At 38.7% G+C, this 22,166-nt stretch overlaps 1 protein-coding gene across 1 annotated transcript in view; it reads right to left on the bottom strand.

Annotated features, from left to right (window-relative positions):
• The window catches only part of PIK3C2G (phosphatidylinositol-4-phosphate 3-kinase catalytic subunit type 2 gamma), a 206,943-nt gene that overhangs the window by 41,204 nt on the left and 143,573 nt on the right, over nucleotides 1-22,166 (bottom strand). Inside the window, exons 24-27 of the mRNA XM_027699722.1 lie at nucleotides 15,802-15,958; nucleotides 11,087-11,196; nucleotides 2,468-2,660; nucleotides 1,775-1,896 (exon numbers count right to left, since the gene is read on the bottom strand). Of these exons, the coding sequence (XP_027555523.1) occupies nucleotides 1,775-1,896; nucleotides 2,468-2,660; nucleotides 11,087-11,196; nucleotides 15,802-15,958 (582 nt within the window). The remainder of the gene's footprint in view (nucleotides 1-1,774; nucleotides 1,897-2,467; nucleotides 2,661-11,086; nucleotides 11,197-15,801; nucleotides 15,959-22,166) is intronic.

The following is a 22,166-nucleotide window of genomic DNA, read 5'->3' as shown; positions in this document are numbered from 1 at the left end:
GATATGGTATGGCAGTTTCAGTAATAATAACAATTTCCTTCTAAAGAAATAATTAGTTTTTTATTATTAGGATAAAATCTGGGATACATGAAAAGCCTCAAATTAATGAAGTTCTGTTAGAAAACAAACCAAAACTTTAACATTAAAAAACATGGCTATCAAGAACTATCATAAAATGAATTTCTTTAACACAACCTTGGGGGAAGATCATGCACTGACAGGTTACTGCTGGGACTGAATTATGAAAACAAAGCCCTGGTTCTCTTAGAGACAGCCTCAGTATATGCAGATTAACCCTCTGTGAGTTCTGAAATGCTCTTTGTGAAAATGTTGTGAGGGATTTTATTAAAATTAGATTTATCTAAAAAACGGCTAGTACTACTTTTGAAATTCACTACAGGGTTTCTGAGGTCTATGCATTTCTACAGAGAAACGTATTTTCTTTCAAAGGACTGCCATAAACAGGTACTTGTTAAATATTTTATTTTACAACCTAAAGGTTAGTGTGTAAATATCTGCAAATCAAAATCATGATTCAAGCACTTGTAGTATTTGTTTAGTGAAATTTCAATTCTCATCAGCTGCTGCAAACCAGTTCATATGAGCCAGTCATAATGAATCAAATTGGAGTCTCCTCAGGTAGAAGAAAGATTCTCTATAACAAACTAATCTAAAGCCATTTACCTGAATGCTTCTCACAAGCTTGAGGGAATATAAAATTTGGATCTGAAATTCTTGGACTTTAAGTCAAAACCATGTTGTTTGTGGCTGTGTACTGCGGGTCAAATGCCAGACCTTTATATTTTTCAAGGATATCACTTGAATCTCAACTTGGTTCAAGTAAACTGCTTGTATTTTAGGCCAGCTTTATGTTTTATTGTAGATAGAGCCTGAAAAAGGGCTTGTACCAGAGGAATCAGAATGACTGCGTAGAGAGGACTACTTTATTCTCAATGGGGGATTCAGTATAATGTGTATGATATTTGTAGAAAAAATAACTCCACTTGTATTACTAAAGCCATGGCCAATCATTACCTAAGGAAAAGCAGTTTTACGTAAGAGAGAAATAAACTGCGGGACTCGCTGTCCCAGGAAACTGTGAAGAGATAAGATTCAGAAATGAAAAGCAGGAACAGACATGCACCTGGACAAAAAGTAATATTCAGAATTATTGCAAATAATGGCACTCAGATCCATTAAATGACAGCATGTTTTCCAAAAGATTTTAAATTGAATGATGCAAGGCACAAAGTTTGGGTTTTGGAGCCAGGATAGTACACAAGATTATCGTATATTTCTCAGCTGGGGAATATGTGCATCTTTTTGTAAGTAGGTTGTTCATGCCAGCCAGTGCCAGAGACTGGCTTGTTTCTGTTCTGATCCACTGTAAATATTCCAATGCAAACACTGCTTTAACATATGGATTTTTCTATGAGTTTTGATAAGCATCATGAAGAAAATAAAAACTATTAAAGGCCTCATCGTGCCTTTAATGGAGTCAACACCACTTATCCTTTGACTTCAGGAATAGTTTTGTCAGGTCCAAGTTGTTCTCCCTTTTCTCCTCCCATTAAAAAAGGAACAATAAAAGCTAGACTGTCACAATGGTCTATGATTCAGTTTGTTCTGGGGCTGAATAGAAGCCTTGATAGAATACGTCGCATTGCCTTTGTGTTTCTAAAAATATGTCTGCCCTGCATCTTCTCACAGATCTATCTGAGCACAGAGAGAACCAATTAACAGTAGAATAACATTCATTAATATGCTGCCTTACTCTGGGAGGGCATGAGATGGAAACTGCTTCTGGAGATGGTTGTGAAGTTTAGAGAACTGGTCGAACGATTTTTCCACAAAAGTGACCACGTTGCAGGTTTGCACCACCTGGACTAGATATATCTGTGTTGGGAAAAAGGGAGAGGCAGAAAAGAGAAATGATCGGAGAGGCACGTTAAAAAAAATGTACAGGAGAAAATATAGAGTGATTTTAACAAAGAAAAACCTTGCTTTAATGTAGTGCCAAGTGCCAGAGAATTCAGTTTGTAATTCACAGCCTTTGCCGCACAGAAAGAGAAACTTGCCTGGATAGCATACAACTCAAACGCTGAAAGATCACTGCAGTGTGTGAAAACTAATAGTGCACCATTAAAGCATCATATAACAGCCTCCAATTTCTATTAGGCTTCCTAATTTTGTGCCATGCTTTCCTTCTGGATGCTTTAATTAGCTCCTGATTTATTTTTCACTATAGGGCATGAACTGTTCTCCTTAATGGCTCCCTGCAAATATCTGCCTGCCTAGTGTTCTTTCTCTCTGGTAGCTCATTGCTTATGGCACCGCTGTTCATCCCATGATCCCTTTAATGTGGCACAAGCAAATCTTCTATAAAGGAAGAGGGAGAGCATATAAGCTCTCAGAGGAATCGTTAAAGATCAAGGCGTTGAGGGCAAGGAAAGAATATAATACATACAGTGTCAGGCTTTTTGCTGAATCCCAAAATGGTGGCTCTTGCGATTGACTTCTCTGAGTCCAGCATTATCCATTCTTGGGGGACAGCCTCTGGAGCTGGAGGCTTTGCAGAGCCTGTCATTGACATCTGTACAAGCGTGTGGATCAAGTTATTGAGTTTAACAGGGAAGCACTCCAAACTTTCCTTTATTTTCCTGAAGAACAAACAAACAAACAGAAGAGGTGCTATTTATGCATCTGTCTTTCTTCCATTTCTTGATCCCTGTTCTCATGAAGGCAAGACCAAAAAAATCACAAATTCTAAAGCCCACCTCACACAAACACATACCCACATAAACACCAGTCACTGTTATTTGCAGCAATGCAGCACATCCAGCCCAGAGCTCTACTGCTTAAAGGGGTGCTCTTGCCATAGCCTGTCTCATGACTTAGCTTGGAGCAGTTATTCTTCATTAGCATGATACCATCAGATTTCTTGCAGACAACAGAGACAAGCAGAACATTTCCACGTGTGTTGTGAGGGGTTCCAGGGTTGAACAACATGTGTTCATTTTGACAGCTAGGAGAGAACGCACTAGTTATTATATTTATTTTTGGTTGCGCTAACCTCACATGGACTTACACGTGTTTGCGCAAGGCTCTTGGATTCAATTTGTGATTTAGCTGTGCATGATGTGTTGCTAAATCCTCTACCCAGCTCTTAAAAGCTCTATCCCTGTGGAACTGCTTAAGATGAATTAAAAAAAAATAAATAAAAAATAAAGAGAGAGAATTTTTCTGCTGGTATCTCCCTCCATCTCATCCCTGTGCAAGGGAAGCCAGAACACACTTCTGGTTTCCTAGAGTTTTAAGATCCTTCATCAGAAAAGACACAATAGAGAAAAACAACCTAGATATACATGTAGATATATACTGCAAATGTGTATTAAAGTCAAAATGAACTTGACTTGAGAAATAACACTGCAAGATAATCGTAGGTCTTTGAAGAGTAAGATGCAGTACTCATTAGAAAACACTTGCCCTCTTGAATTCAATTGCTAATTGAATTGTTAAGACCTATTAATTTGTGATGGTAATTTTTTTTCTGTTTCCCTGCTTATTTCTACAGCTCTCTGAAGATATTCAAGATAGGTTTTGATGCTATAGAACAACAATCCATTAGTTTCAGGCCATATGGCAGCAAACCTCTACCAAATTGTCAGGGTTTTGCTGTCTCTTTTTTTCTTTTCTCTTTTTTTTCTTCCAGTTTTTTTGACTATATCTAAGTAGGTTACAAGGGCTGATGATATCCTTAACCACCTCCATCATCCCTTGTTCAAAGCTGAGCAAATGCTTCACCTGTCATTTCAAATTAAATTCTTATTCATGGGTTTCTCTGAGTGGGTTGGAGTGCGTAGGGCAATCATTTGAAATCAACTCCATTCATCACATTAGCCTAATTTTCATGATCTTAGATGCTCTGGCCAAAGTCTGTAGCTTCACAGATGCAACCACACCAGAAAAAATATTCTACCTACTGATAGTTCCCCAGCTCACTGCCCCCCTCCCCCCCAATTCAGATTTTATTCAAAATAGTGTGTGAATTTATCATACACTAATCAGGCATGGTAAACTGAGAAGATGTATATATTTTTCTCAATGAAATACAAGGAAAAGTATCTCTGAACTGATTTGGTTAATTATCTTAATTATTAATTACATTCTCCAGAAACAGATACATGCAGACTATTTAATAAATTAAACAAATTAACACTCAAATGTAAAACAAGAAAACAAACCTAATTTCAAAACATTAGTATAAGATTAATTCAATGCTGATTAATTAGGCTGCATCAGAGGTGAACGTTTTTTTTAACTCTTACATACTTAATTTAATGTGTAACTGAAACACTTCCTAAGTCATTGAGATATCAGGTTATAGAATCTGTAACTGGCCATATAATAGCAAAGCAATTAGGGAATCAGCCATATTACTATAAGAGACACGATAACTTTTCAGCTAAACACGGTGCAATTTAATTCACATAAAGCAGGCCTCAGCTTATAAATTAGTACTAATTCAGACATCATCACTCCGTAGAACAGCCTGATATCAGAGTACCACTATTCTTTTCATGGGTCCTTTAGGCTTCCAAAATACTTTTAAAACCCAGACTGCTAATCATATACTTTAAATCTAAACAGAGGCTTGTTTTGTCATTGTTGCAAATTTTTCCTGTGAGTTATTTTAAAATATCACATTTAAAATCAAATAAAAACAGAAGTTACGTTGTTTTCTCCCCCTCTCAATATTCTGTTCTGTGTGCAGTCCTGTTTGTTAGAACAGAAAACACTCAGCAATCCCTATATCATACCAGCAACAAGGAATTGAAAGGGCCTTTTTGTTATTCCGATGCCATCTCTGAGCGTGTCTTCACAGCAAGGTAGAATAACTCGGGTTACAGTTCTCTGCACTTTCTTTCAAGGACAAATTGGCTTACGGGAACCCTCTTTGCCAAAAGCTGGTTCCTAACTCTACATGGAACAATGGGGTACATCAAACCTATGTGTCGTATCTTTTTGAAATTTTGCAGTATATTTTTGGCCTGGATTAGTTCAATGACCCAGTTTATCACGCTGTGGTATCTGATTCCCCTTTCTGTTAGCATTTTTAAAGTTCATCCTGAGGACCAGCAGTGGAAGTTTTGCCTTGAACTCCCCCAGTTCCCCACACACCTTCTTTTTTCTGTAGCCACTTTAAGATTAGCAATAGTGAAAGGAAGTTGGTAAGGTCATGGGTATTCCTTGTCAAGGTCCTCTTGCTCCCTGGCCACTACCACCTTTGGCTGTGCCCAAAGCTGGCTCTGTCTTAGCAAAGATGATAAAAGGTTTCTTATTTATTGCAGAGCTCTGGTAGCCCAAGCTGCTTAGAGAATTAGTACCTGATGGTCCACAGAAAGCAAAACAGAAGTGACCAATACAAAGGACATCAAAAGCACAGGTTAATCAGAAGAAAACAGGAATCGGTCATTAACTGGAGTAACATCAGCAGTGAAACACAATATTGCTAACACAGTTTTCAGGCACAAAAAAGATATTTTTCCACACGATAATAACTGTGCACATTGGTGTCTGACCTGCTTCTCAGAGAAGTGAATTAAATATCTGGGATTATTGAAAAGTAATGACTTTCTGCTTTCCACCTGCTGAATTGACTTTGAATTTCAGATTTGGCTCTCAGTCTTTCTACAGAACTGTCAAATTACTGTATCAGGTAAAATACGAACAGACTGGTTGGCTGCTTGTGTAAACAGAGATGGATGAAAAGTTTGGTTAATGTTTTCAACAGTGACTAGTGATAGTGACTTGATTTTTAAGAAGTAGACCATTTCTTATGGACTGGTATTCTGAGGGCTGGTGCTTGGATCTCTTTGGACACACCAGCATTTCTACACAGCACATACACTCATTATTACTACTAGTTATTCAAGATCTTAGTCTTAGCAGATGTAATAATTATTATTCACCCCAAACTTCAGAATAATTTTCTTGATCATTCTTGATGTTATCCTGCTTCTCATTTCCATCTAGGCCTGAAAATAATGTAGAGGATAATGAGCAAAATTTATTTTCATGGGATTCTCAGATGTTAATGAATGTTGTTTCATTTACATTCTACATCCATGAATTTACCAGGCTCCTTTTTAAAACAAGTTGGGTATATGCCCCAGAAGCTCTTAACAGAGTTTTCCAGAATATTACTGTTTTGAGCAACAGACCTTTTATAATTCTCAGTGACATGTATTCATGGACAGTTGGTATCCTTTCCATGTACAGCACTGATAACCCTTCAGTTTAGTACTTTATTTCCCACTGTGATTGTATACAAGCAATAATCATATTCCTTTTACCGCTTGACTTGCTAGGCTTTAAAATCCAGGTTTACTTCCAGACTAACTCTTATCCCACAGGCTGAGCACACCAGGTACTTTCCTGAAGTGCATCTTCCAGTCTAGTTTCCCTACTAGTCCTCCCATGAGCCAGGACAGATGACATTCCTCTCCCCTGAGCTGGTGGTATGTGGAGATTGTGCAACAGCCTTCAAAATGCCTCGAACAACTTCAATTCAAGGAGGAAGTCTGCCTTCTGTTCCTTTGAGGCACATATACCACAATCTTTACAAACTACTTCAATGCCACTGATATAAAGTTTAGTGTTGTATTTTTGTCTCTTTCAGATGCCATCAGCTTTCACTGTGTTTTTTAGCTGCTTGGGAAATTTCTTGCTGAAATATCTGCAGCCACCTGAGAAACAGGAATTGAGTGCAGTTTGAGATTAGTGTCATGCTTTGAAAGGAGTTACTGTGAATTGTCTAGTCTGAAAACTGCTGGCATTTGTGGCTTGGAGTGTATATGCTTGACCTGGGCAATGAGAAGTACCTAACAAATTACTCCATTAATAAATAAGCAAAGACAGCAGCTGACCCAAGCAGCACCTCCCTCAATCAAGCTGCTGAAGATATGCAATGAGCTTCCCTGGTAATTGCCAGATCCACCCTGCATCTCTTATTCATGGGCTTCTATGAGTGGGTTAGATTGCACACTGCAATCAATTGAAATCAACTCCATTCATTGCATTAGGCTAACTTTATGCTCTTAAAAACAGTTTTAAATACCCCTTTAAATACACCCCTTTGCAGGCACATTAAAAATGTCAGGCAGTGTCCCAAACCATCCTGACATTTGAAGACATCTGCAGAAAACCATAGAGAAAATTTATATCCAGGGGTAAGATGGGTTTCCAGTTTCTGATAAAACTTTGTTGTCAGGGGAAGGGGAAAAGAGGGAGGATAAAGGATCAAACTGAGTTTCAAGGATCAAACTGAGTTCAGGGCAGATGCTGGAGAGACAACGATGTTTCGTTTGGCACGAGGTGCACGGGCCTGACAAGGAGACACAGAAACTCTTGTTTAACTCTCAATTGGTGCATTGTTTATCCACGACCTGAGGGTGTGACCTTCCAGAAGGCTGGGAGCTGTGAGGCTTAACACTGCTGCTCATCAGCTCCTAACAGGGAACTGACCCGAGGTGAGAAGAACACAGTGCACAAATGAGACCACAGATTGCTGAACATATCTTAAATCAAGAATGGGACTAAAGGAATTCAGTAAAACACAGAACGTTTCACAATCCTGACAGGGGTCAGTATGTTACAGTTCAAACTCTGATAGAGTTGTTCTGCTGGCTAAAAAGGTGACAGCAAAGAACAAATTAACACTGTTCTGCCAGGAATATTTGTGACATCATTCATCATTTCACGTTGTTTTTAAACAACAGCAGGGGCAATGTCACTATTATTGCTCAAACCAAACTCAGAAAATTGCTAAAAGCAATGCATTTCCACAGAAATACAGAGAAATACTTTTCTCCTATTTCCACTGCCAAAGATTGGGATTTTCAGTAGATACATTATATGACTGAATCTGAAAGATTACAATAACTACCTTGTACTTAGAACAAGAAATAACTTTCTGTTGGCAGTGTTTGACATTCCAATGACCACACTCCTTGTCTAGAAAAGAACATTTGAAAAACAATAAAGTGTTTTTGAAAGTAATTATAGAGAAAAAGGAGCTACAAACTGCAAGGGATTTAAAAGCTACTAGAAGCTGTGCTAATAATCAGAGCTTCCAATTTCCTTGTCTTTCTAAGGACAGCTTGAAAAATAGATGAATAAGCTACAGAATGACCATGAGAAGTATGTAACTGGACCTTTTTTTAACATCAATATTTTGTATAACAAGCACATAAGACTGAATTTTTCTGAAGGACAGCAATAAAGACGATGTAGGTAACACAAAGCTCCCAAAAATCTCAAGATATTAACATTCCTAGAAGCCGTTTGGAAAATGTTTTTACACAGGGGCAAGTTCTGCATGGATCTAGTTGTCAGGCCATCCTAAAGTCTTAATTTTGGAAAGTGCCTGGATAAAATTTCCAGAAGTTCAAATACTACTAGACATGAAGCCTGATGTTCTGTCCATGTTTAAACATGTAGAAATGCTAATATATTTTTTTGACTTAACACAAATGATGTTCAAATGAATAGAAATTAGAATAAAGCAGGAGAAAAAAAGCTCCAAGAGAAATAGAATCCATGGAAATTCATGAGCTAAGGTAAAGTGATTTTCTTCTTGCAAATGAGCATATATAATACAAACATATCCTAAGAATATTAATGAACAAAATATGCACTCCAGCAATACCTGACTTTTCTATGCGATGTAATGATCTCTATGGACAACAACAAATCTACACTTCAGCATTTCAAAGGAAATTGGAACAACAGCTCTGGAGTTCACTGAACACAGCAGAAAATGCAGTTTCAAATAAGAACAGAGCCCAGAGCACTGCAGAGGTCTGAACCATTTTGTTGATGTGCAGGAATTGAGTGGAATTTCCACTCTGAAAGCCTCCATTTCCTTAACATCATCCCTAATCTACTGGAAAGAAGGACATGTTGGTCTCTGAGTCCTACCAATAGTCTCTCTGAGCTGAACAGGATTTCCTATCCCAAATACAAACCTCTACCAGGCAACAAAGCACACCAATTCTTCTTACTTCCAAACCCCTGTTGGGCCACATCTCCTTGCAAATGCCTGCTGTTATTCCACATGCTTTGGCTGAGGAAGACTGCAGATAAATTCTCTTTCTGAAGTCCTTCACCTTCTTTGCCCTAACCCTCAAAATACCCACAACCACCTTGCCCAACTCCAAGGAAGAGCGTGGAGATTCAACTGTCCTGAACCAAGTCTTCATCCTCAGTCTCCCAGCTAAGCAAGGCTGCAGTGATGCCAACACCAACCATATCTTATCCAGCTGAAGAGCAATACTGATCCTTGCCGCCTCCAGAAGGGCACCAGCTCTGAGCTTTGCATGACACTAACGCAATTTTCACTCTGAAGGCTCAGATTTTCCTGTTTGTTATGTATATCCTAGCCCTCTTTCACTAACTAAATGAATTGGATTTTTCACCCATGAGAGACAGACACAACCACCCAAACTATTTGACAGAATCAAAACTTTTACAATTTAATTAGAAAGTGCGTATTTCCTATTTGAAGTGGAAATGTAAGTCTGTAATTTGGGAATATGTAAAATTTTGAAGGAAAGGATAAGGTAGAAGTTGATGGTAAATGTGAAGCTGTAATTAAATTTTAAAATATAACAATCTTGCTGAGGGACAAGAGTGAAAGCAGATTAAAAAAACAAGTGTTAAAGGAGGAGGAACTCAGTGCTATGCTGTGTGCAAAGTAATGGAACAATAGCTTTGTTGGAGAAGTTCCTCTCTTGCTTTCCAAAGAAAGTCATCCTTAAAGTCTCTAGGTCCCTGTTCCAGCCTTCTCTAAACCTGCTGCCTCAGTTTTCTCAGATTCTAGCAGATTCTAGTACGTGGGAAGGAGACATATAAACAGCATAATTCAAACAGCCCAAAACTTTCATATGGGTCCCTGTAATAGTAATGAGACTGGTCCAGCTGTTCCAGTTGAAGCTTTCATCTCTTTTATCCCTTGCACTGTTCCCTCTGGCTGTGCTGAAGGGCAGGGGGATTGCTCCTGCCTCAAGGCAGTCTGCACCCTGCACAGAACTGTGCTGCCTTATGGGAATGTCCTTTGGGGCTTGGAATTTTAAAAGAGCCTTCATTCGGAGTCCAGTGCTGTGAACTGGGTACGTGTCCTGCACTTGCATCAGGGGAGGCACCAGAAGTTGGTTTTGTATGGGGTGTCCAGGGAGCGTAAATTCATAGGCTGTCCCTGGGGAATGATGGTGCTGCTCAGGGCAGGCTCTGGCTGGGAGGTTTTCTCTCATACTTTGCCTAGAACAGGAAAGAGAATTTTCAAATCCAGACAGTCTCCACTGCTTCCATCCACAGCATCATCACATCAACAGCTGGAATTATATGGAGTGCAGAGGTCTGACCTGAGAGATCAGGACTGAGGGCTTTAAACTGACTTTATGCACATCACCTGCAGCTCATCAATAATCCACAGTCATTAGCACAAACAAGGGAAAGGTTTCTTTATCCTAACACAAATCAAGCTTCAAATGTATCTACATTCACACACAATGCTTTTCTGTGATTGATCTGCTAAATCTTTAAAAGGAAGAACCAGTACTGTTTTGCAGATGGAGAAACTGTGGCTAGTAGAGAAAAAGTAACTTGCCTGAGGCAGCATAGAAGGACAAAAGAAGAAGAGAAAAGGGAGTAAAACGCAGAAATTCAAGGCTCTCACACAGCCCATTAACAAGTTGAACGTCTTTATGCAGTCCAAATCCATTTGCATGTAGCTGCTGCATTTAAAAGCAGAGAGAAACCAGGATGGTTTCATCATGAAAGCCTAAGAAATCTCTAGGCACTGACTAAGTGACTTGATACAAGTGTAAACAAATGAACAACTGTTTCTTCCAGAAATGTGAGGAAATTGGTTATAACATGCATAGGGAATGGACCTTTTAAAAGTAAACATGTGAAGACCAATTATCCTTTTGTGTAATTTCCCTGATTACAACCTCTTAACATAACAGAAAAACTGCTTCATGCCTGAAGAAGATAAGGTTTCTAGATTATATTTTGGTTTTACCTTGTAAAGTAGCTTGTAGCCTGGAGATCTGAGTCCTGAGGACGGAGGTTGTCATACACATATTTCAGATCCTGGATGCTCTTTAGCTCTGGTAATCCTGCATGCAGCATCTTAAAGTAAAGAAATATTACATCATTAGTCCACTGTTCTGCTGAAAAGAAAATTAAGTGAAATGGGGCTGAGAAAAAAAGGTTTTACACCAAAAGTTCTTCTTGGAAAACATAAAGTTTTGCTCGTCTGAAAAGTGTTCCTGATGCTACAGCACTGCCTGGAATACTAAAGTGAATATACTGCACTGTAAACCTTCACACTGAGGGATCAGAAAGAGGCATGGGTCAGAATCAATGATCCATTTCAGTTATTTATTTTCTTTTCAGGTACCATAACCTCAAGGTGTTAATTGCTAAGCCTCCTTCATAGCCTTCTAATAGTGATCAAGGGAAGGTGACCAAATCAAGCCACCTGAACAATAGTAACCACATTTCTGTTATGCTCACAGTGTTGTCTTTGTCCTAATTCAATTTAGCGCAACATCACCTTCTCATTTGTAACTCCTTCCACCATCACTGCTCTGGACTCCTCCTGCAAGGGGATCATAGATTCACTCCCTTTACAGTCAATGGAGGAGAAAAGCTTCTTTAGACATTGATTCATAGCAGGAGCCCTGAGGTGGGCAGCGAGAACTTCCCTCTGGAGACGGCATCATTCTCCATCCATGAGGAACAGAACTACTCTAGTTAGTTGATCAAATTAGGTTCAAAAGACAATGCAAATATTCCCCTTGCAAAGTAACAACATGAGTAGGGTAGACAACAGAATGTGTACAATTGCCCATTCAGCTCTCTCCAGGCATTTAAAAATGTCAACAACAACAAAATATTTTACTCCCTTCAAAACCTAATGATTTTACTCAACAATCACAGCAAGTTGAGAGGGATGTTTTTTTTGTGTAATGGAAAAAAAGAATCAGTCCTTCACACTGCTCAGAAGGAAATGTATCTGAATTTGCAGTCACTGCTGTGCATTCTTCATTGATATTTATGTCTAGCTCAGAGAGAAAGACCAACTGAGTTTTTCATGTAACAGCAAAGAAAAAAGAGAGCACTGATTTTATTTTAAGGTTTGAGTTGAGAGATGAATAGTGTAAGGGGAAAGGAGATGGGGCATATATCTTCTTTATTCCTTCAAACCTTCTTAGTATTTTTAAGTCAAGTTTCAATATTTTTTATATTTTCTTTTTGGCATTATGAGAAAAATCTTGTTTCGTATCAGCCCCAATCCATACTACCACTGGATAGTTAGATTGCTGTTTTCACAGAGTTTTGCCTAGCAAGGAACAGAGAGGTAGAAAGCTCCATGAGGTGAATTTGAGTTGACAGCAGGAGCAATAACAATATTCAGCACTGAAGGACACGCAGTGCTATTTATCAATATACATTCAACTAATCTATAAAAGATAACAACTCCTGTCCCCTTTAGATTTAAAGGGAAAAAAAAATTAAGCTTCTTTACCCTTCATTACAAACGGGGATGATACCAGATATAAACATAATCTGAACAATCTATAATGCAACAGAAAACCAGAATTTTTTTTAGGTTCTCTGTGCTGTCAAAGGTGGAAAGACATTTGCTTGAGTGAAAAAAAAAAAAAGCCTCTAGCTGGGTAGTACCTACACAGTGCTTTGCTGGGTGCAAGGGGGTCCTAGAGGCTTATTATACTCCTTCATCCCTTTTTCTCCATACAGCATATTTTTCGTGTTTCTAGTCCGCTGATGGAGGAGGCTTCTCAATACTGTGCCTGGTGATACTGGATGGTAATTAGACAAGACATGGAACAACTGTTTGAAAATCAACTCCAGGTCTCACAGGGCAAACTCAAATGTCACTTAGATGCCTAAGTTCAAGCGCCTGCATTGCTACTACCTTCGTTTGCCCACACATATGGTTTGACCTACCAGCCTTGGTTATCCCAGGCCTTCTGACTCACTGAGTGGAGCTGCCTACACTCTCCTTGGGCCCGGATTCAGGGCTAGCGTGTGATGCTCAGCCCATCATCCATGGAAAAGGAATACTCCTCGCATTTTCATTGGTTGGGCCTCCAAAATGAGGGTGTTTCCTGATTCTCTTTTCTCAAATGGTGTTTGTGAGTTTAGAAGGGTGAAATGACTTGTATGGGGACACAAGATTTTTGAGTTTTAGATTTGCTCTATGTAGGTGCTCTCTCCTGTTTCATGCGATTAAGTTGACCTGTTTCTTGTCACAGTGGATCAATTACTTGCTCTCTAGTGTCACATCTAAGCCCATTTTAATAATTTTCTATCTGAAAAATCTTTACAACAGTAATGGAGTTTGCATTTCTTTAAACTAGTTGAAAGGTGTTTGTGTCCTGCAATCACCCTCTTTATAATAGTTCACATCAAATCTTTAATGAGAGCAAAGCTGATGAACTACAGGCATTTATGCAGCTGAACTCTGCCAGTAGACTCTTGGGTCTCCCACAGATGTTTCTGCTTTTGAAAGTGGTGGAAACTTCATGGATTATTTCTTACTCCCAGCAGCAAATGTCAGTGCAGCTTTAGAAACATGCTGCTTACCAACAAGAAATAGCATTGATTCCCAAACTGGGCCAAAAAAACCCTAAATTTGTTCATAATTATATTTGCTAGCAACCACTAATTGATGCTGATGATCCAGGGCACAGTTTACTACTTCTGTTTACTCTACTACTCTACTTTATAGAAATAGTCTTATTGTTAAGTTTTTTAACCATGTTTTATAAATAGCATCTCTGAAAACAGAATGTAGGAGGAGAACGAAAGATTAATGATGCATATTTCCAAACTGAGAGAAATCTTAGACTGTCATTGATACAAATAAGCAGTGGTTGGTTAATCTTATCCCTTCATGATAACATCTGAATTTCTGGGAATGGAAATGAATTCCAAGCGGAACTTCACAGTTTATTTATTTTTTCTAGAAATGACCCATTGAAATTAAACATTATGATATTTACAGTTTCTGACCAACACCCCATTTTGAGTGCAGAACCAGACTCACCCTTCCAAACATTACTGGCAAAAACACGGCATTTGCAACCTTGTCTTGTTTGTTTAATTCCTTCTGACATGAAGTGCTCATCGATGGGGTGCGAGTGCGCCGCCAGTTTAATTTTTCAATTATGAAATGCAATACAATTGACTGAGCTGCAGCCCATTGACAAATATCAAAACATGTCTGGATGTTGACTTTCAGCTCAGCACTATTACCTCTGCTATACGATCAGCAGAAACAAAAGATGCAGCACATCCTGAATACAGACAAACCTGAGGTATATCCAGGCAGGGATAGCTAGTTATTTCAGAGCCCCTGCTGGGAACATTTTCCTAACACGCTCTCTCTATTATCCCAGAGTAATCTAACATCATTATCTCTGCTGCCTGCAGAAAAAGGCACTGCACTGGGGACAAGGAGGTGGGCAGAGTAGCTATATTTGCAGCATGCAGTTTTCGGCAGCGTTCAGAAATGCAGGAATTACTGCTGTGGATGAGAGAACAAGGGTATTTTCCTCCTGAGTTTTCCAGAGGCTCTTTTACTTGAACAGTATCTCCTACAACTGCACTCTGCATGGCTTCTAGGGCAAAACTGTGCTTTATGATGGGAATGCAATTTTCCTGCACCTCTGTGACTACTCAGCAGCAATGTTAAGAGATCTGGAACAATCCTTCCTGTTCCATACTGGGAAATCCCTCACTGTGTCACTACATGGGAAGTATGAGACGGGAGAGGCAAGATGAGAGATTCTTACCCTTTCTTCCCCCTCCCCCACAGCACAAGTTGGAGACAATAAAGTTATGTTTATAGAGCAACTTTTTGGCTGTACCCCAATCTCAGCAGGAGTTCTATTTATAAGGTCATGTAGACTTTTTCATGCACAGACCAGTCCCCTCTGTCATGGGGCCCAGGACATATGTTTTGGATTAATATCTTAGGCAAGCATCTTAGTAAATATTAGTTAATTTAATATTCTCATTGTTCTCTGTAGGGGCAAATCATTAACCTTTCACACACAAGTAAATAGAGGCATAAAGCTGTTATGGAATCTGCCACAGCACATGAATCAGTGGGAACACTTAAGGATAAAAACCCCTAGTGGTCTCAAAATCCCATAAAAAGGACTTTTAAACCTGTGTCAGTATGGGTGCTCCTTCTTTCCTGTGTCTGTCATCCTAAGAAGGGACTGTGGAAATGGTTCTGTGATTCTAAAAATGTGAAAAAAACCATTCTAATGGCATCACTGTAGTTGCAGTGCTGCTATGTACTGTCAAATCACCCACTCTGTAAAATATTTAGCTTACTTTGCCTTGTAACCACAAACAGGAATAGTAAATGAATTTTTGAAGACCTAGAAAAAGGGCTAAGTGAAATTCTTGAATGTGAATTTTTTTCTACCCAGCTTTGTTTGCAGTTTTCTGCTATTCTGTAAAAAATAACACATTTAAAAAAGGAAAAACACCAAGAAGCTTAGCTTTTCCTTTCTCAGAAATTAGTACTGAAATTGGATAGTTTCTTTGCACAGGAAGTGCAGCACTAACATTTCCAGCAGTGCAGCTGATGCCTCTTCAAATCACAGCACTACTGGAGGCAGCAGTGAAATGGTAAAAGAGAAGAAAACGCCAGAGGAAATAGATTTTTGGTTTCATCCTCGAGCTTCTTACCATCTCCAGCAGGTTCAAGAGTAACTGGCTGTGTTTCCTGACTATGTTATAAGCTCGACAACAAAGCTCCACAAACTCTTGAAAACGCTGTGGGCTTTTTCCGCCTTCCGTGATGAAATACTCCATCTCTGATGTGAAGATGAAGGGAGCCCTGTCCCTTGAAAAGAGAACAGTTACATGAGAAATTTCACCGAAAACAGCTAATCATGCACGACAGTTAATATTTGTAACTCATTGTTCACATTTGTTTTCCCGGTATTACCTTCCTCATTATTTCATCTCTCTCTTCCTTGGTGTGGAAATCTCTATTGCTCTGCCTGGTGCCGCTGACTAATTGGGGCAGAGACAGGTTTTAGAGCAAGAGCTTCCTCCTGAGAAATCCAACAACCGAACAGGTGTTCTCTTCTGGCTCTTCTTTGCCTTTCCTTTTAAACTCTCATTGCTTTAATTTCTTGACTCTAGCTTGAAAGTGAATCTGGAAGCAAATTCTCTCCTGGTATTGAAATATTTAAAAGTTGTTCTCAAAGAGGATGGGTTATAAATATCAACTCCCTACTAGGCAAGAGGGGAATTTAAGAAAAAACCCTATACCTCCGCAATCCGACAGCAACAAAAACCCAACAGGTATGGTGCTATCATTAAATATACACCATTCTGAAGAGATATTTCTGACTCAAGTTAAAACAGAATATAAATACACTGTTTGGTTGTCTGAACATTTAGTCTGTATTCACCCTAGAGTAAATAAGATGCAGAATCCTACAACATGGCTTGCCTTTTTTCTTATCACTGGTATAGTTTGTGGCTATGGCATGCTATTGCAGAAGAAAACAGATTAGCCAGGCTTCTGCTAACAATCCTATCATTCCATAGTTTCAGAAAGGCCTGATAAAGTGCATCCTCACACAGAAAAAACTACTGCAGTGATTTACTCACCACAACTGTGTACACAGAGGCATGTAAACAGATTAGAGGGCTCTATTCCAAGGCAATATACAATGTGTGTTAACTCTTAATTCAAAATGGACTTGAATAAACCAAATATTCTTTGGAAGTTTGAATGCAGAAGCAAATTTACGGGTGTCTGTTTCTTGCTAAAACCTCAAACACGGGCCGAGTCTGAACACACTCTGCTTCCTGACGCATTCATAAATAACAGTTTTAGTTTTCCTCAGAGTTTTCCTAATTTTCCCATAAAGATGCTTGCCTTTTATAACTGTAGAAAGAAAAACAAGTTGTCATGATATTCTAGGCTGCAGCTGGAAGTTTTAGTCACAAGAAATGCTTGAGGCCTTCCCATCTTATGTTTGGAAATTCTTCCCAGTTTACATGGCAGCTAACTCTAAATCCAGACCTCCCATGGTTGTCATTCACCTTCAAAGCAGTCCAGACCATTAAGGTGGTTTTTGCTTGTTTTTTTTTAAATATATTATTCAATTTCAGATAGGTAGTACTAGGCATGGTGAAGGCCCACAATAGTAATTTTCTTCCACATTTTTCTGTATGATTGTTGTGAAATGAGTGTTTTAAGGTCGCTTAAAAAAGCACCACCACAATGATGCCAGACAGGAGTTCATAGTGTGAGGGTTATAATACAGTATGACTGTTACATAGTTATTGTGTAGTTTTGTGCTGTAGCTCTCAGAGAATTGCAAACCTGTGTCTATTACTGATTTCCAAGAGCAAGATTTTCCCAGAATCTTCTTTCACTCACTCATCCATCTTCTGGCTCATCTTTTGTTTATCAGTAGTATTTAAAATAGACATTAAGTATTAAATAAATTGATATTAAGTATTAAATACATTGATACAGTAAGAGTCACAGAAGTCTATTTGCTGAAGCCCATAGGAAAGAGAGACAGATCCAGAAACTTAGCAACGTTAACATCTTGACTCATCTATGGACAGAAGTCCAATCTAAATCCTAATTTGAAAGCATTTTACCATCTCGAGAATATCTAAAACCCAAATTTGTTCTTGGGCTAAAGTATTCCAAAGTCAAAACTACTGCTGTAAATGTTATGTATTTTTTCAAAATTTCTGATGTCCAACTGCATCAAGAGACACAATCACACCATGAAAACACAGCCTTTTCAGAGCTAGGCCAAGTCTCCCACATTGAGCTACTTGAGATGAAAACAGATACTGCAATCAGAAATTACTTTACTGGAAGAAATATGGTGTTTAACATCGTTGGGTTGGGCTGTTGGCCAACTTCCACATAATGTAATCACTGCAACATTAGTCAATTCTCTTACTGTTGTTGCAAAAGGATCCATTTGAACACACAACTGATATTTTAGTATTTTATTTGTAGATTAATTTGACTTGTAAAAGGATATAAAACATTTTTACAAGGTTCTTAAATTTCTAGTATCATTTATCACTGTCCTCTAAGGTGGTAGGCCTGTTTTCCCTTGTTAACCTCAAAATATGATGCAGAAATCTGATTTCCCTGGTTTTGCTTAAGGCCTTGTGGTCAGAGCCTCCCCCATGAGGTAACACCTGCACTCAGTCAGATGCTGAAGCTTCAGTCCCGTGTGTGTCTAAATAAACTGGTTGGTCATAAAGGGAACTCTTTGCAATCTAAACGTAAAAAAAAAACCAACACATAAAACCAACTTAGAATACAGGAGACAAGACCCACTAGAAAGAAAACTACAGTCATTTCTCACAATAGTATTAAAAAACAAAGTTTCAGTGGGAGGAGATGCTTAATCACTGAAGAGTACATAAAGGATTCTGAAAAACCAATTGACAGGCGCAATGTCTTTGTATAAATGCAAAATATTCCTTACTGCTTTCATAAACCCCTTTGGAAAATAAAAAAAACATGGGATAGCCTAAAAATTGCTCCAGCAAAATTACAAATAGCCAAGTCCAGTCACTGTCCACCATACATGGGAAAATTTACATCAGGAAACAACAGAGGTTGTTTTAGACTGCATGAGGAAAAAAGCAATACATGCCCTGATGTTGTCAATGTACCACGTCCCCCACATATGTGCAAATGAACCTCACCTTGGTGCACAGGCTGTATTTCCATATTCAAACCAGTACATCTCTCACTGACAGCCTTCTTTGTGGCACACAGCCAAGATCATAACACATGATGGCATTTATTCAGAAGATAAGCAATGCATCCAAAGGCCTGGTAATAATAATATTCATTTGGACCTAAATCTATTACGCAGCTTGCTCACGTGAAGTTATCTACAAGATATAAACGTTAGATACCTCTTACCCTAAAACACACCCTCAAGATCACAGTTAAGGCCTGTAATACTTTACATGCATAGCATGTTCAATGACCAATGACTGTGCAACAGCCAATGGGACAAGAGCCCCTTGGCCTAAAATCTGTATGGATTACAAATTGCTGCCTCCATCAAATTAAAGAAATGACTGGCATCAGTTTAACAAAACTGGTATGATGAAGTATTTTCAAGTAAAAGCCTTTTACTATTTCTCTGTAGACCAAAAGCCTTTTTTCTTTTCTTTATGGTGTGCCAAAGAAATATGGAATTGAAGCATTGTTGAATGACCTCTACTGTGTAATTGTAATGTCAGATACCATTATTTCTAGAGAAGAAAAGCCTCATTGAGAGAACTAGGCTTGAGACAGACCAAAGACCAAAGATGTACAGCCAATAAACCTCCCAAAATCATTAAACCTACCTTACTCAACTACTCTTTTCTTTCCTTTCTTTCCTTCTTTTTTTTTCCTTCCCACTGAAGCCCTAGATGAGATTAATGAACCCTTTGGTTTTATATTGGAAATCAGTCAAAAAGGCAATACTCCTGTTTATGACAGAGTCTGATTGCAGTCCTGGACTTAAAAGACTTATACTTTACTATGCCTGTGACAAAAGAGCTTACTCAAGCCATTCAGTGAGAAGCAAGGCTGGTTTTATGGTGGTTTTATTATTTTTTTTTCTCATGTACAGCTTTTAGAGATTTAAGATTTTCATGGGAATATGTTTTACAGTTCCTCTGGAGATTACAAATGTTTGGATGATATGTCATGAGAGGGAAGGAAGAAAGGAAACCTCAAGCAAATGAAGAGATCATCATGCAAAAATAAACTTGGTCTGGGGTGATGGGAACATTTACTGGGACTTAACTCTAGGCTAGAAATATGCTGCATTCCTAGAAAACCAGTAAGATCATCAGGATTTGTTATGAAGCACTAGATGTAAACTGATTAACAAAGCTTGTAAAGTCAACAATGGTTTTAGTTTTTCCTACTGTGAAGCTCACAGTACAGAACATTTAAGAACGATACACTGACTTCCCTTCATATTAAAAGCAGGTAAGATAATCAACAACAAATGACTTTTACTCTGATCCAATTTAAACTTCCCAATGGTGTACTTATGGAAAAGTGCAAGTCACACACATTAATACAATGAGATCAAAACAGTTGTAGGCCAAGCTGTCATATGGACAGTGCGTGAGAAACCAGACAGAACTCTGTGCAATTTCAAACCAGCTGCTCAGCAGCACACGCCCCCAGATATTCCCTGACTGCTTTAAAACCATTTTGGCTGAGTCAAGAGTGACTGATAGTATTCAGCATGACTATGTGGAATTTAGATGTATCCAATAAAAGAGGAAAAGATTTTAGGAAGTGCTTGACTGCTGACATCCTTTGCAGCAAAAGCCAAAAGCTTATTGAAGAATGCACTCACGCGAAATAAATGCACATGAGTGCTTAGTTCTCTAAGCCAAATGAAAATATTTAATCATAGTAATCACATAGATTTGTAGAAACAGAAAAAAGCATAAGCAGTGGTATTCCTTTTATATATTGAAGAATGAAACAGGGAACAACTGCACAACATGGTTCATCTCCAGCAAACACATAAAGGTTCATAAAGAAATATGTCTGGACCACAAGAGATACTCCATTTTTCTTCTTACCAGCACAAGTTAAATTATAAACATGCTTCTGAGATACTTATTTAGCCTATTCTCATAGGTTTTTATTGAGAGAATTCTTCTTAAACCTCCCTATCAAATTTCTGTTCTAGTATGTTCCCTCACAGTGTTTTTTCTCTTAATGCCTAATCTAACCCTTGCTATGCTTTCATCCTGTTAATTCTTGTTCTTTCCTAAGGGAACACGAAGATCCCATCTCCTTTACAGCAGCCTCTAATGTATTTTCAGACTGTTACTGTGATGCCTTAAGCCCATAATGATTTTCTTATTTTTCTACCTTATAAGTTTTATAGGTAATAGAAGTAGATTTTAGAAACCCTTTCTCCCTCCTCCCCATAGTATCCCTTAGTTTATACATTCCTTAATCATCTCACCCCATTCCATACCCCCCCTATCACCCTACCCCCATATCTAGTAGAAAATGTTTAGTCTTTTAGTCAAGGCAGGCCTGTCTTGTTTGGAGAACGCTTGTATCTTGGCCTAAACCGCAGGACAGAGTCAAAGAACTGGGTCACTCTGCTCTCTGTACCCCGAAGAAGATGAAGATGATGAAGGGAGGGTCCCAAAAAGCACCCCAGACCCAATTCCGAGAGGCGGGCCAGGGGGTGGACCAGGCCAAAAGTTATAGGGTGGACACACTTAGGATTGGCCAAATATTACTATAAATGTAACATCTTGGGCACAGCCCGGGCGCGCGCGCCGTGTAACATCTATTGCCTTGGCATAATTAAACCCTTTCTTATCTCACCCCAGCTTTCGGCTCCTGAGTTTTTTTTGCAGCACCAGCTGAGCAGGCATCAACTGTCTTTCTCAATCTCCTGTAGACAATTGTTCCAACCTTTTCTCTCAAGCCTTGTTTTTCAGATGTCTGATAATTTTAATTGCTTTTCTCTGGACTCCTTGTAATTTTTCTGGACTCCTTATCCATATCTATCTAAAAGTAAAATGTTAAAAATATTCCAGCTGAATGTGAAGTTTTCCCAGTGTTACATGAAGCAAAAGCATTACTTCACATTTCAAGCTTTCCAATTCAGTATTTTATCAACTCGTATTCAACTTGACCATAATAATAACTCTCAGATCCCCTTCTAAAAAACTGCTAATCCAAACTTTTTTCACAGTCAAAACCTTTTACAATAGACTTCTACTAAAAACATGAAGAAATACATTCTCCATCCCATCATACTGGTTACAAATAAAAAGACTGAAAGATGCCAAACAGAAAAAGGTTCTACTTATTATTGAAAGATCTTCTACTTAGTACTTAGTAGTCATACCCTGCCAGAACAAGAAAGATGTTGCTAAACTGGAGTAATTCAGCAAAAGCAATGTTGGTGGTACGTGACTGTGAGGAGAGGCTGAGGAAGGTGGGATTCTTTACCCAGGAGCAATAGCTCTCTTTTTGCAGTGCTGGCAAAACAGTT

This window comes from Neopelma chrysocephalum, unplaced genomic scaffold, assembly GCF_003984885.1.
Source record: "Neopelma chrysocephalum unplaced genomic scaffold, ASM398488v2 Primary Assembly neopelma1_139, whole genome shotgun sequence".
Taxonomy (NCBI): Eukaryota; Metazoa; Chordata; class Aves; order Passeriformes; family Pipridae; genus Neopelma; species Neopelma chrysocephalum.
The sequence above is the reverse complement of the archived record's forward strand: the minus strand, read 5'-3'. Positions and strand labels throughout refer to the sequence as shown.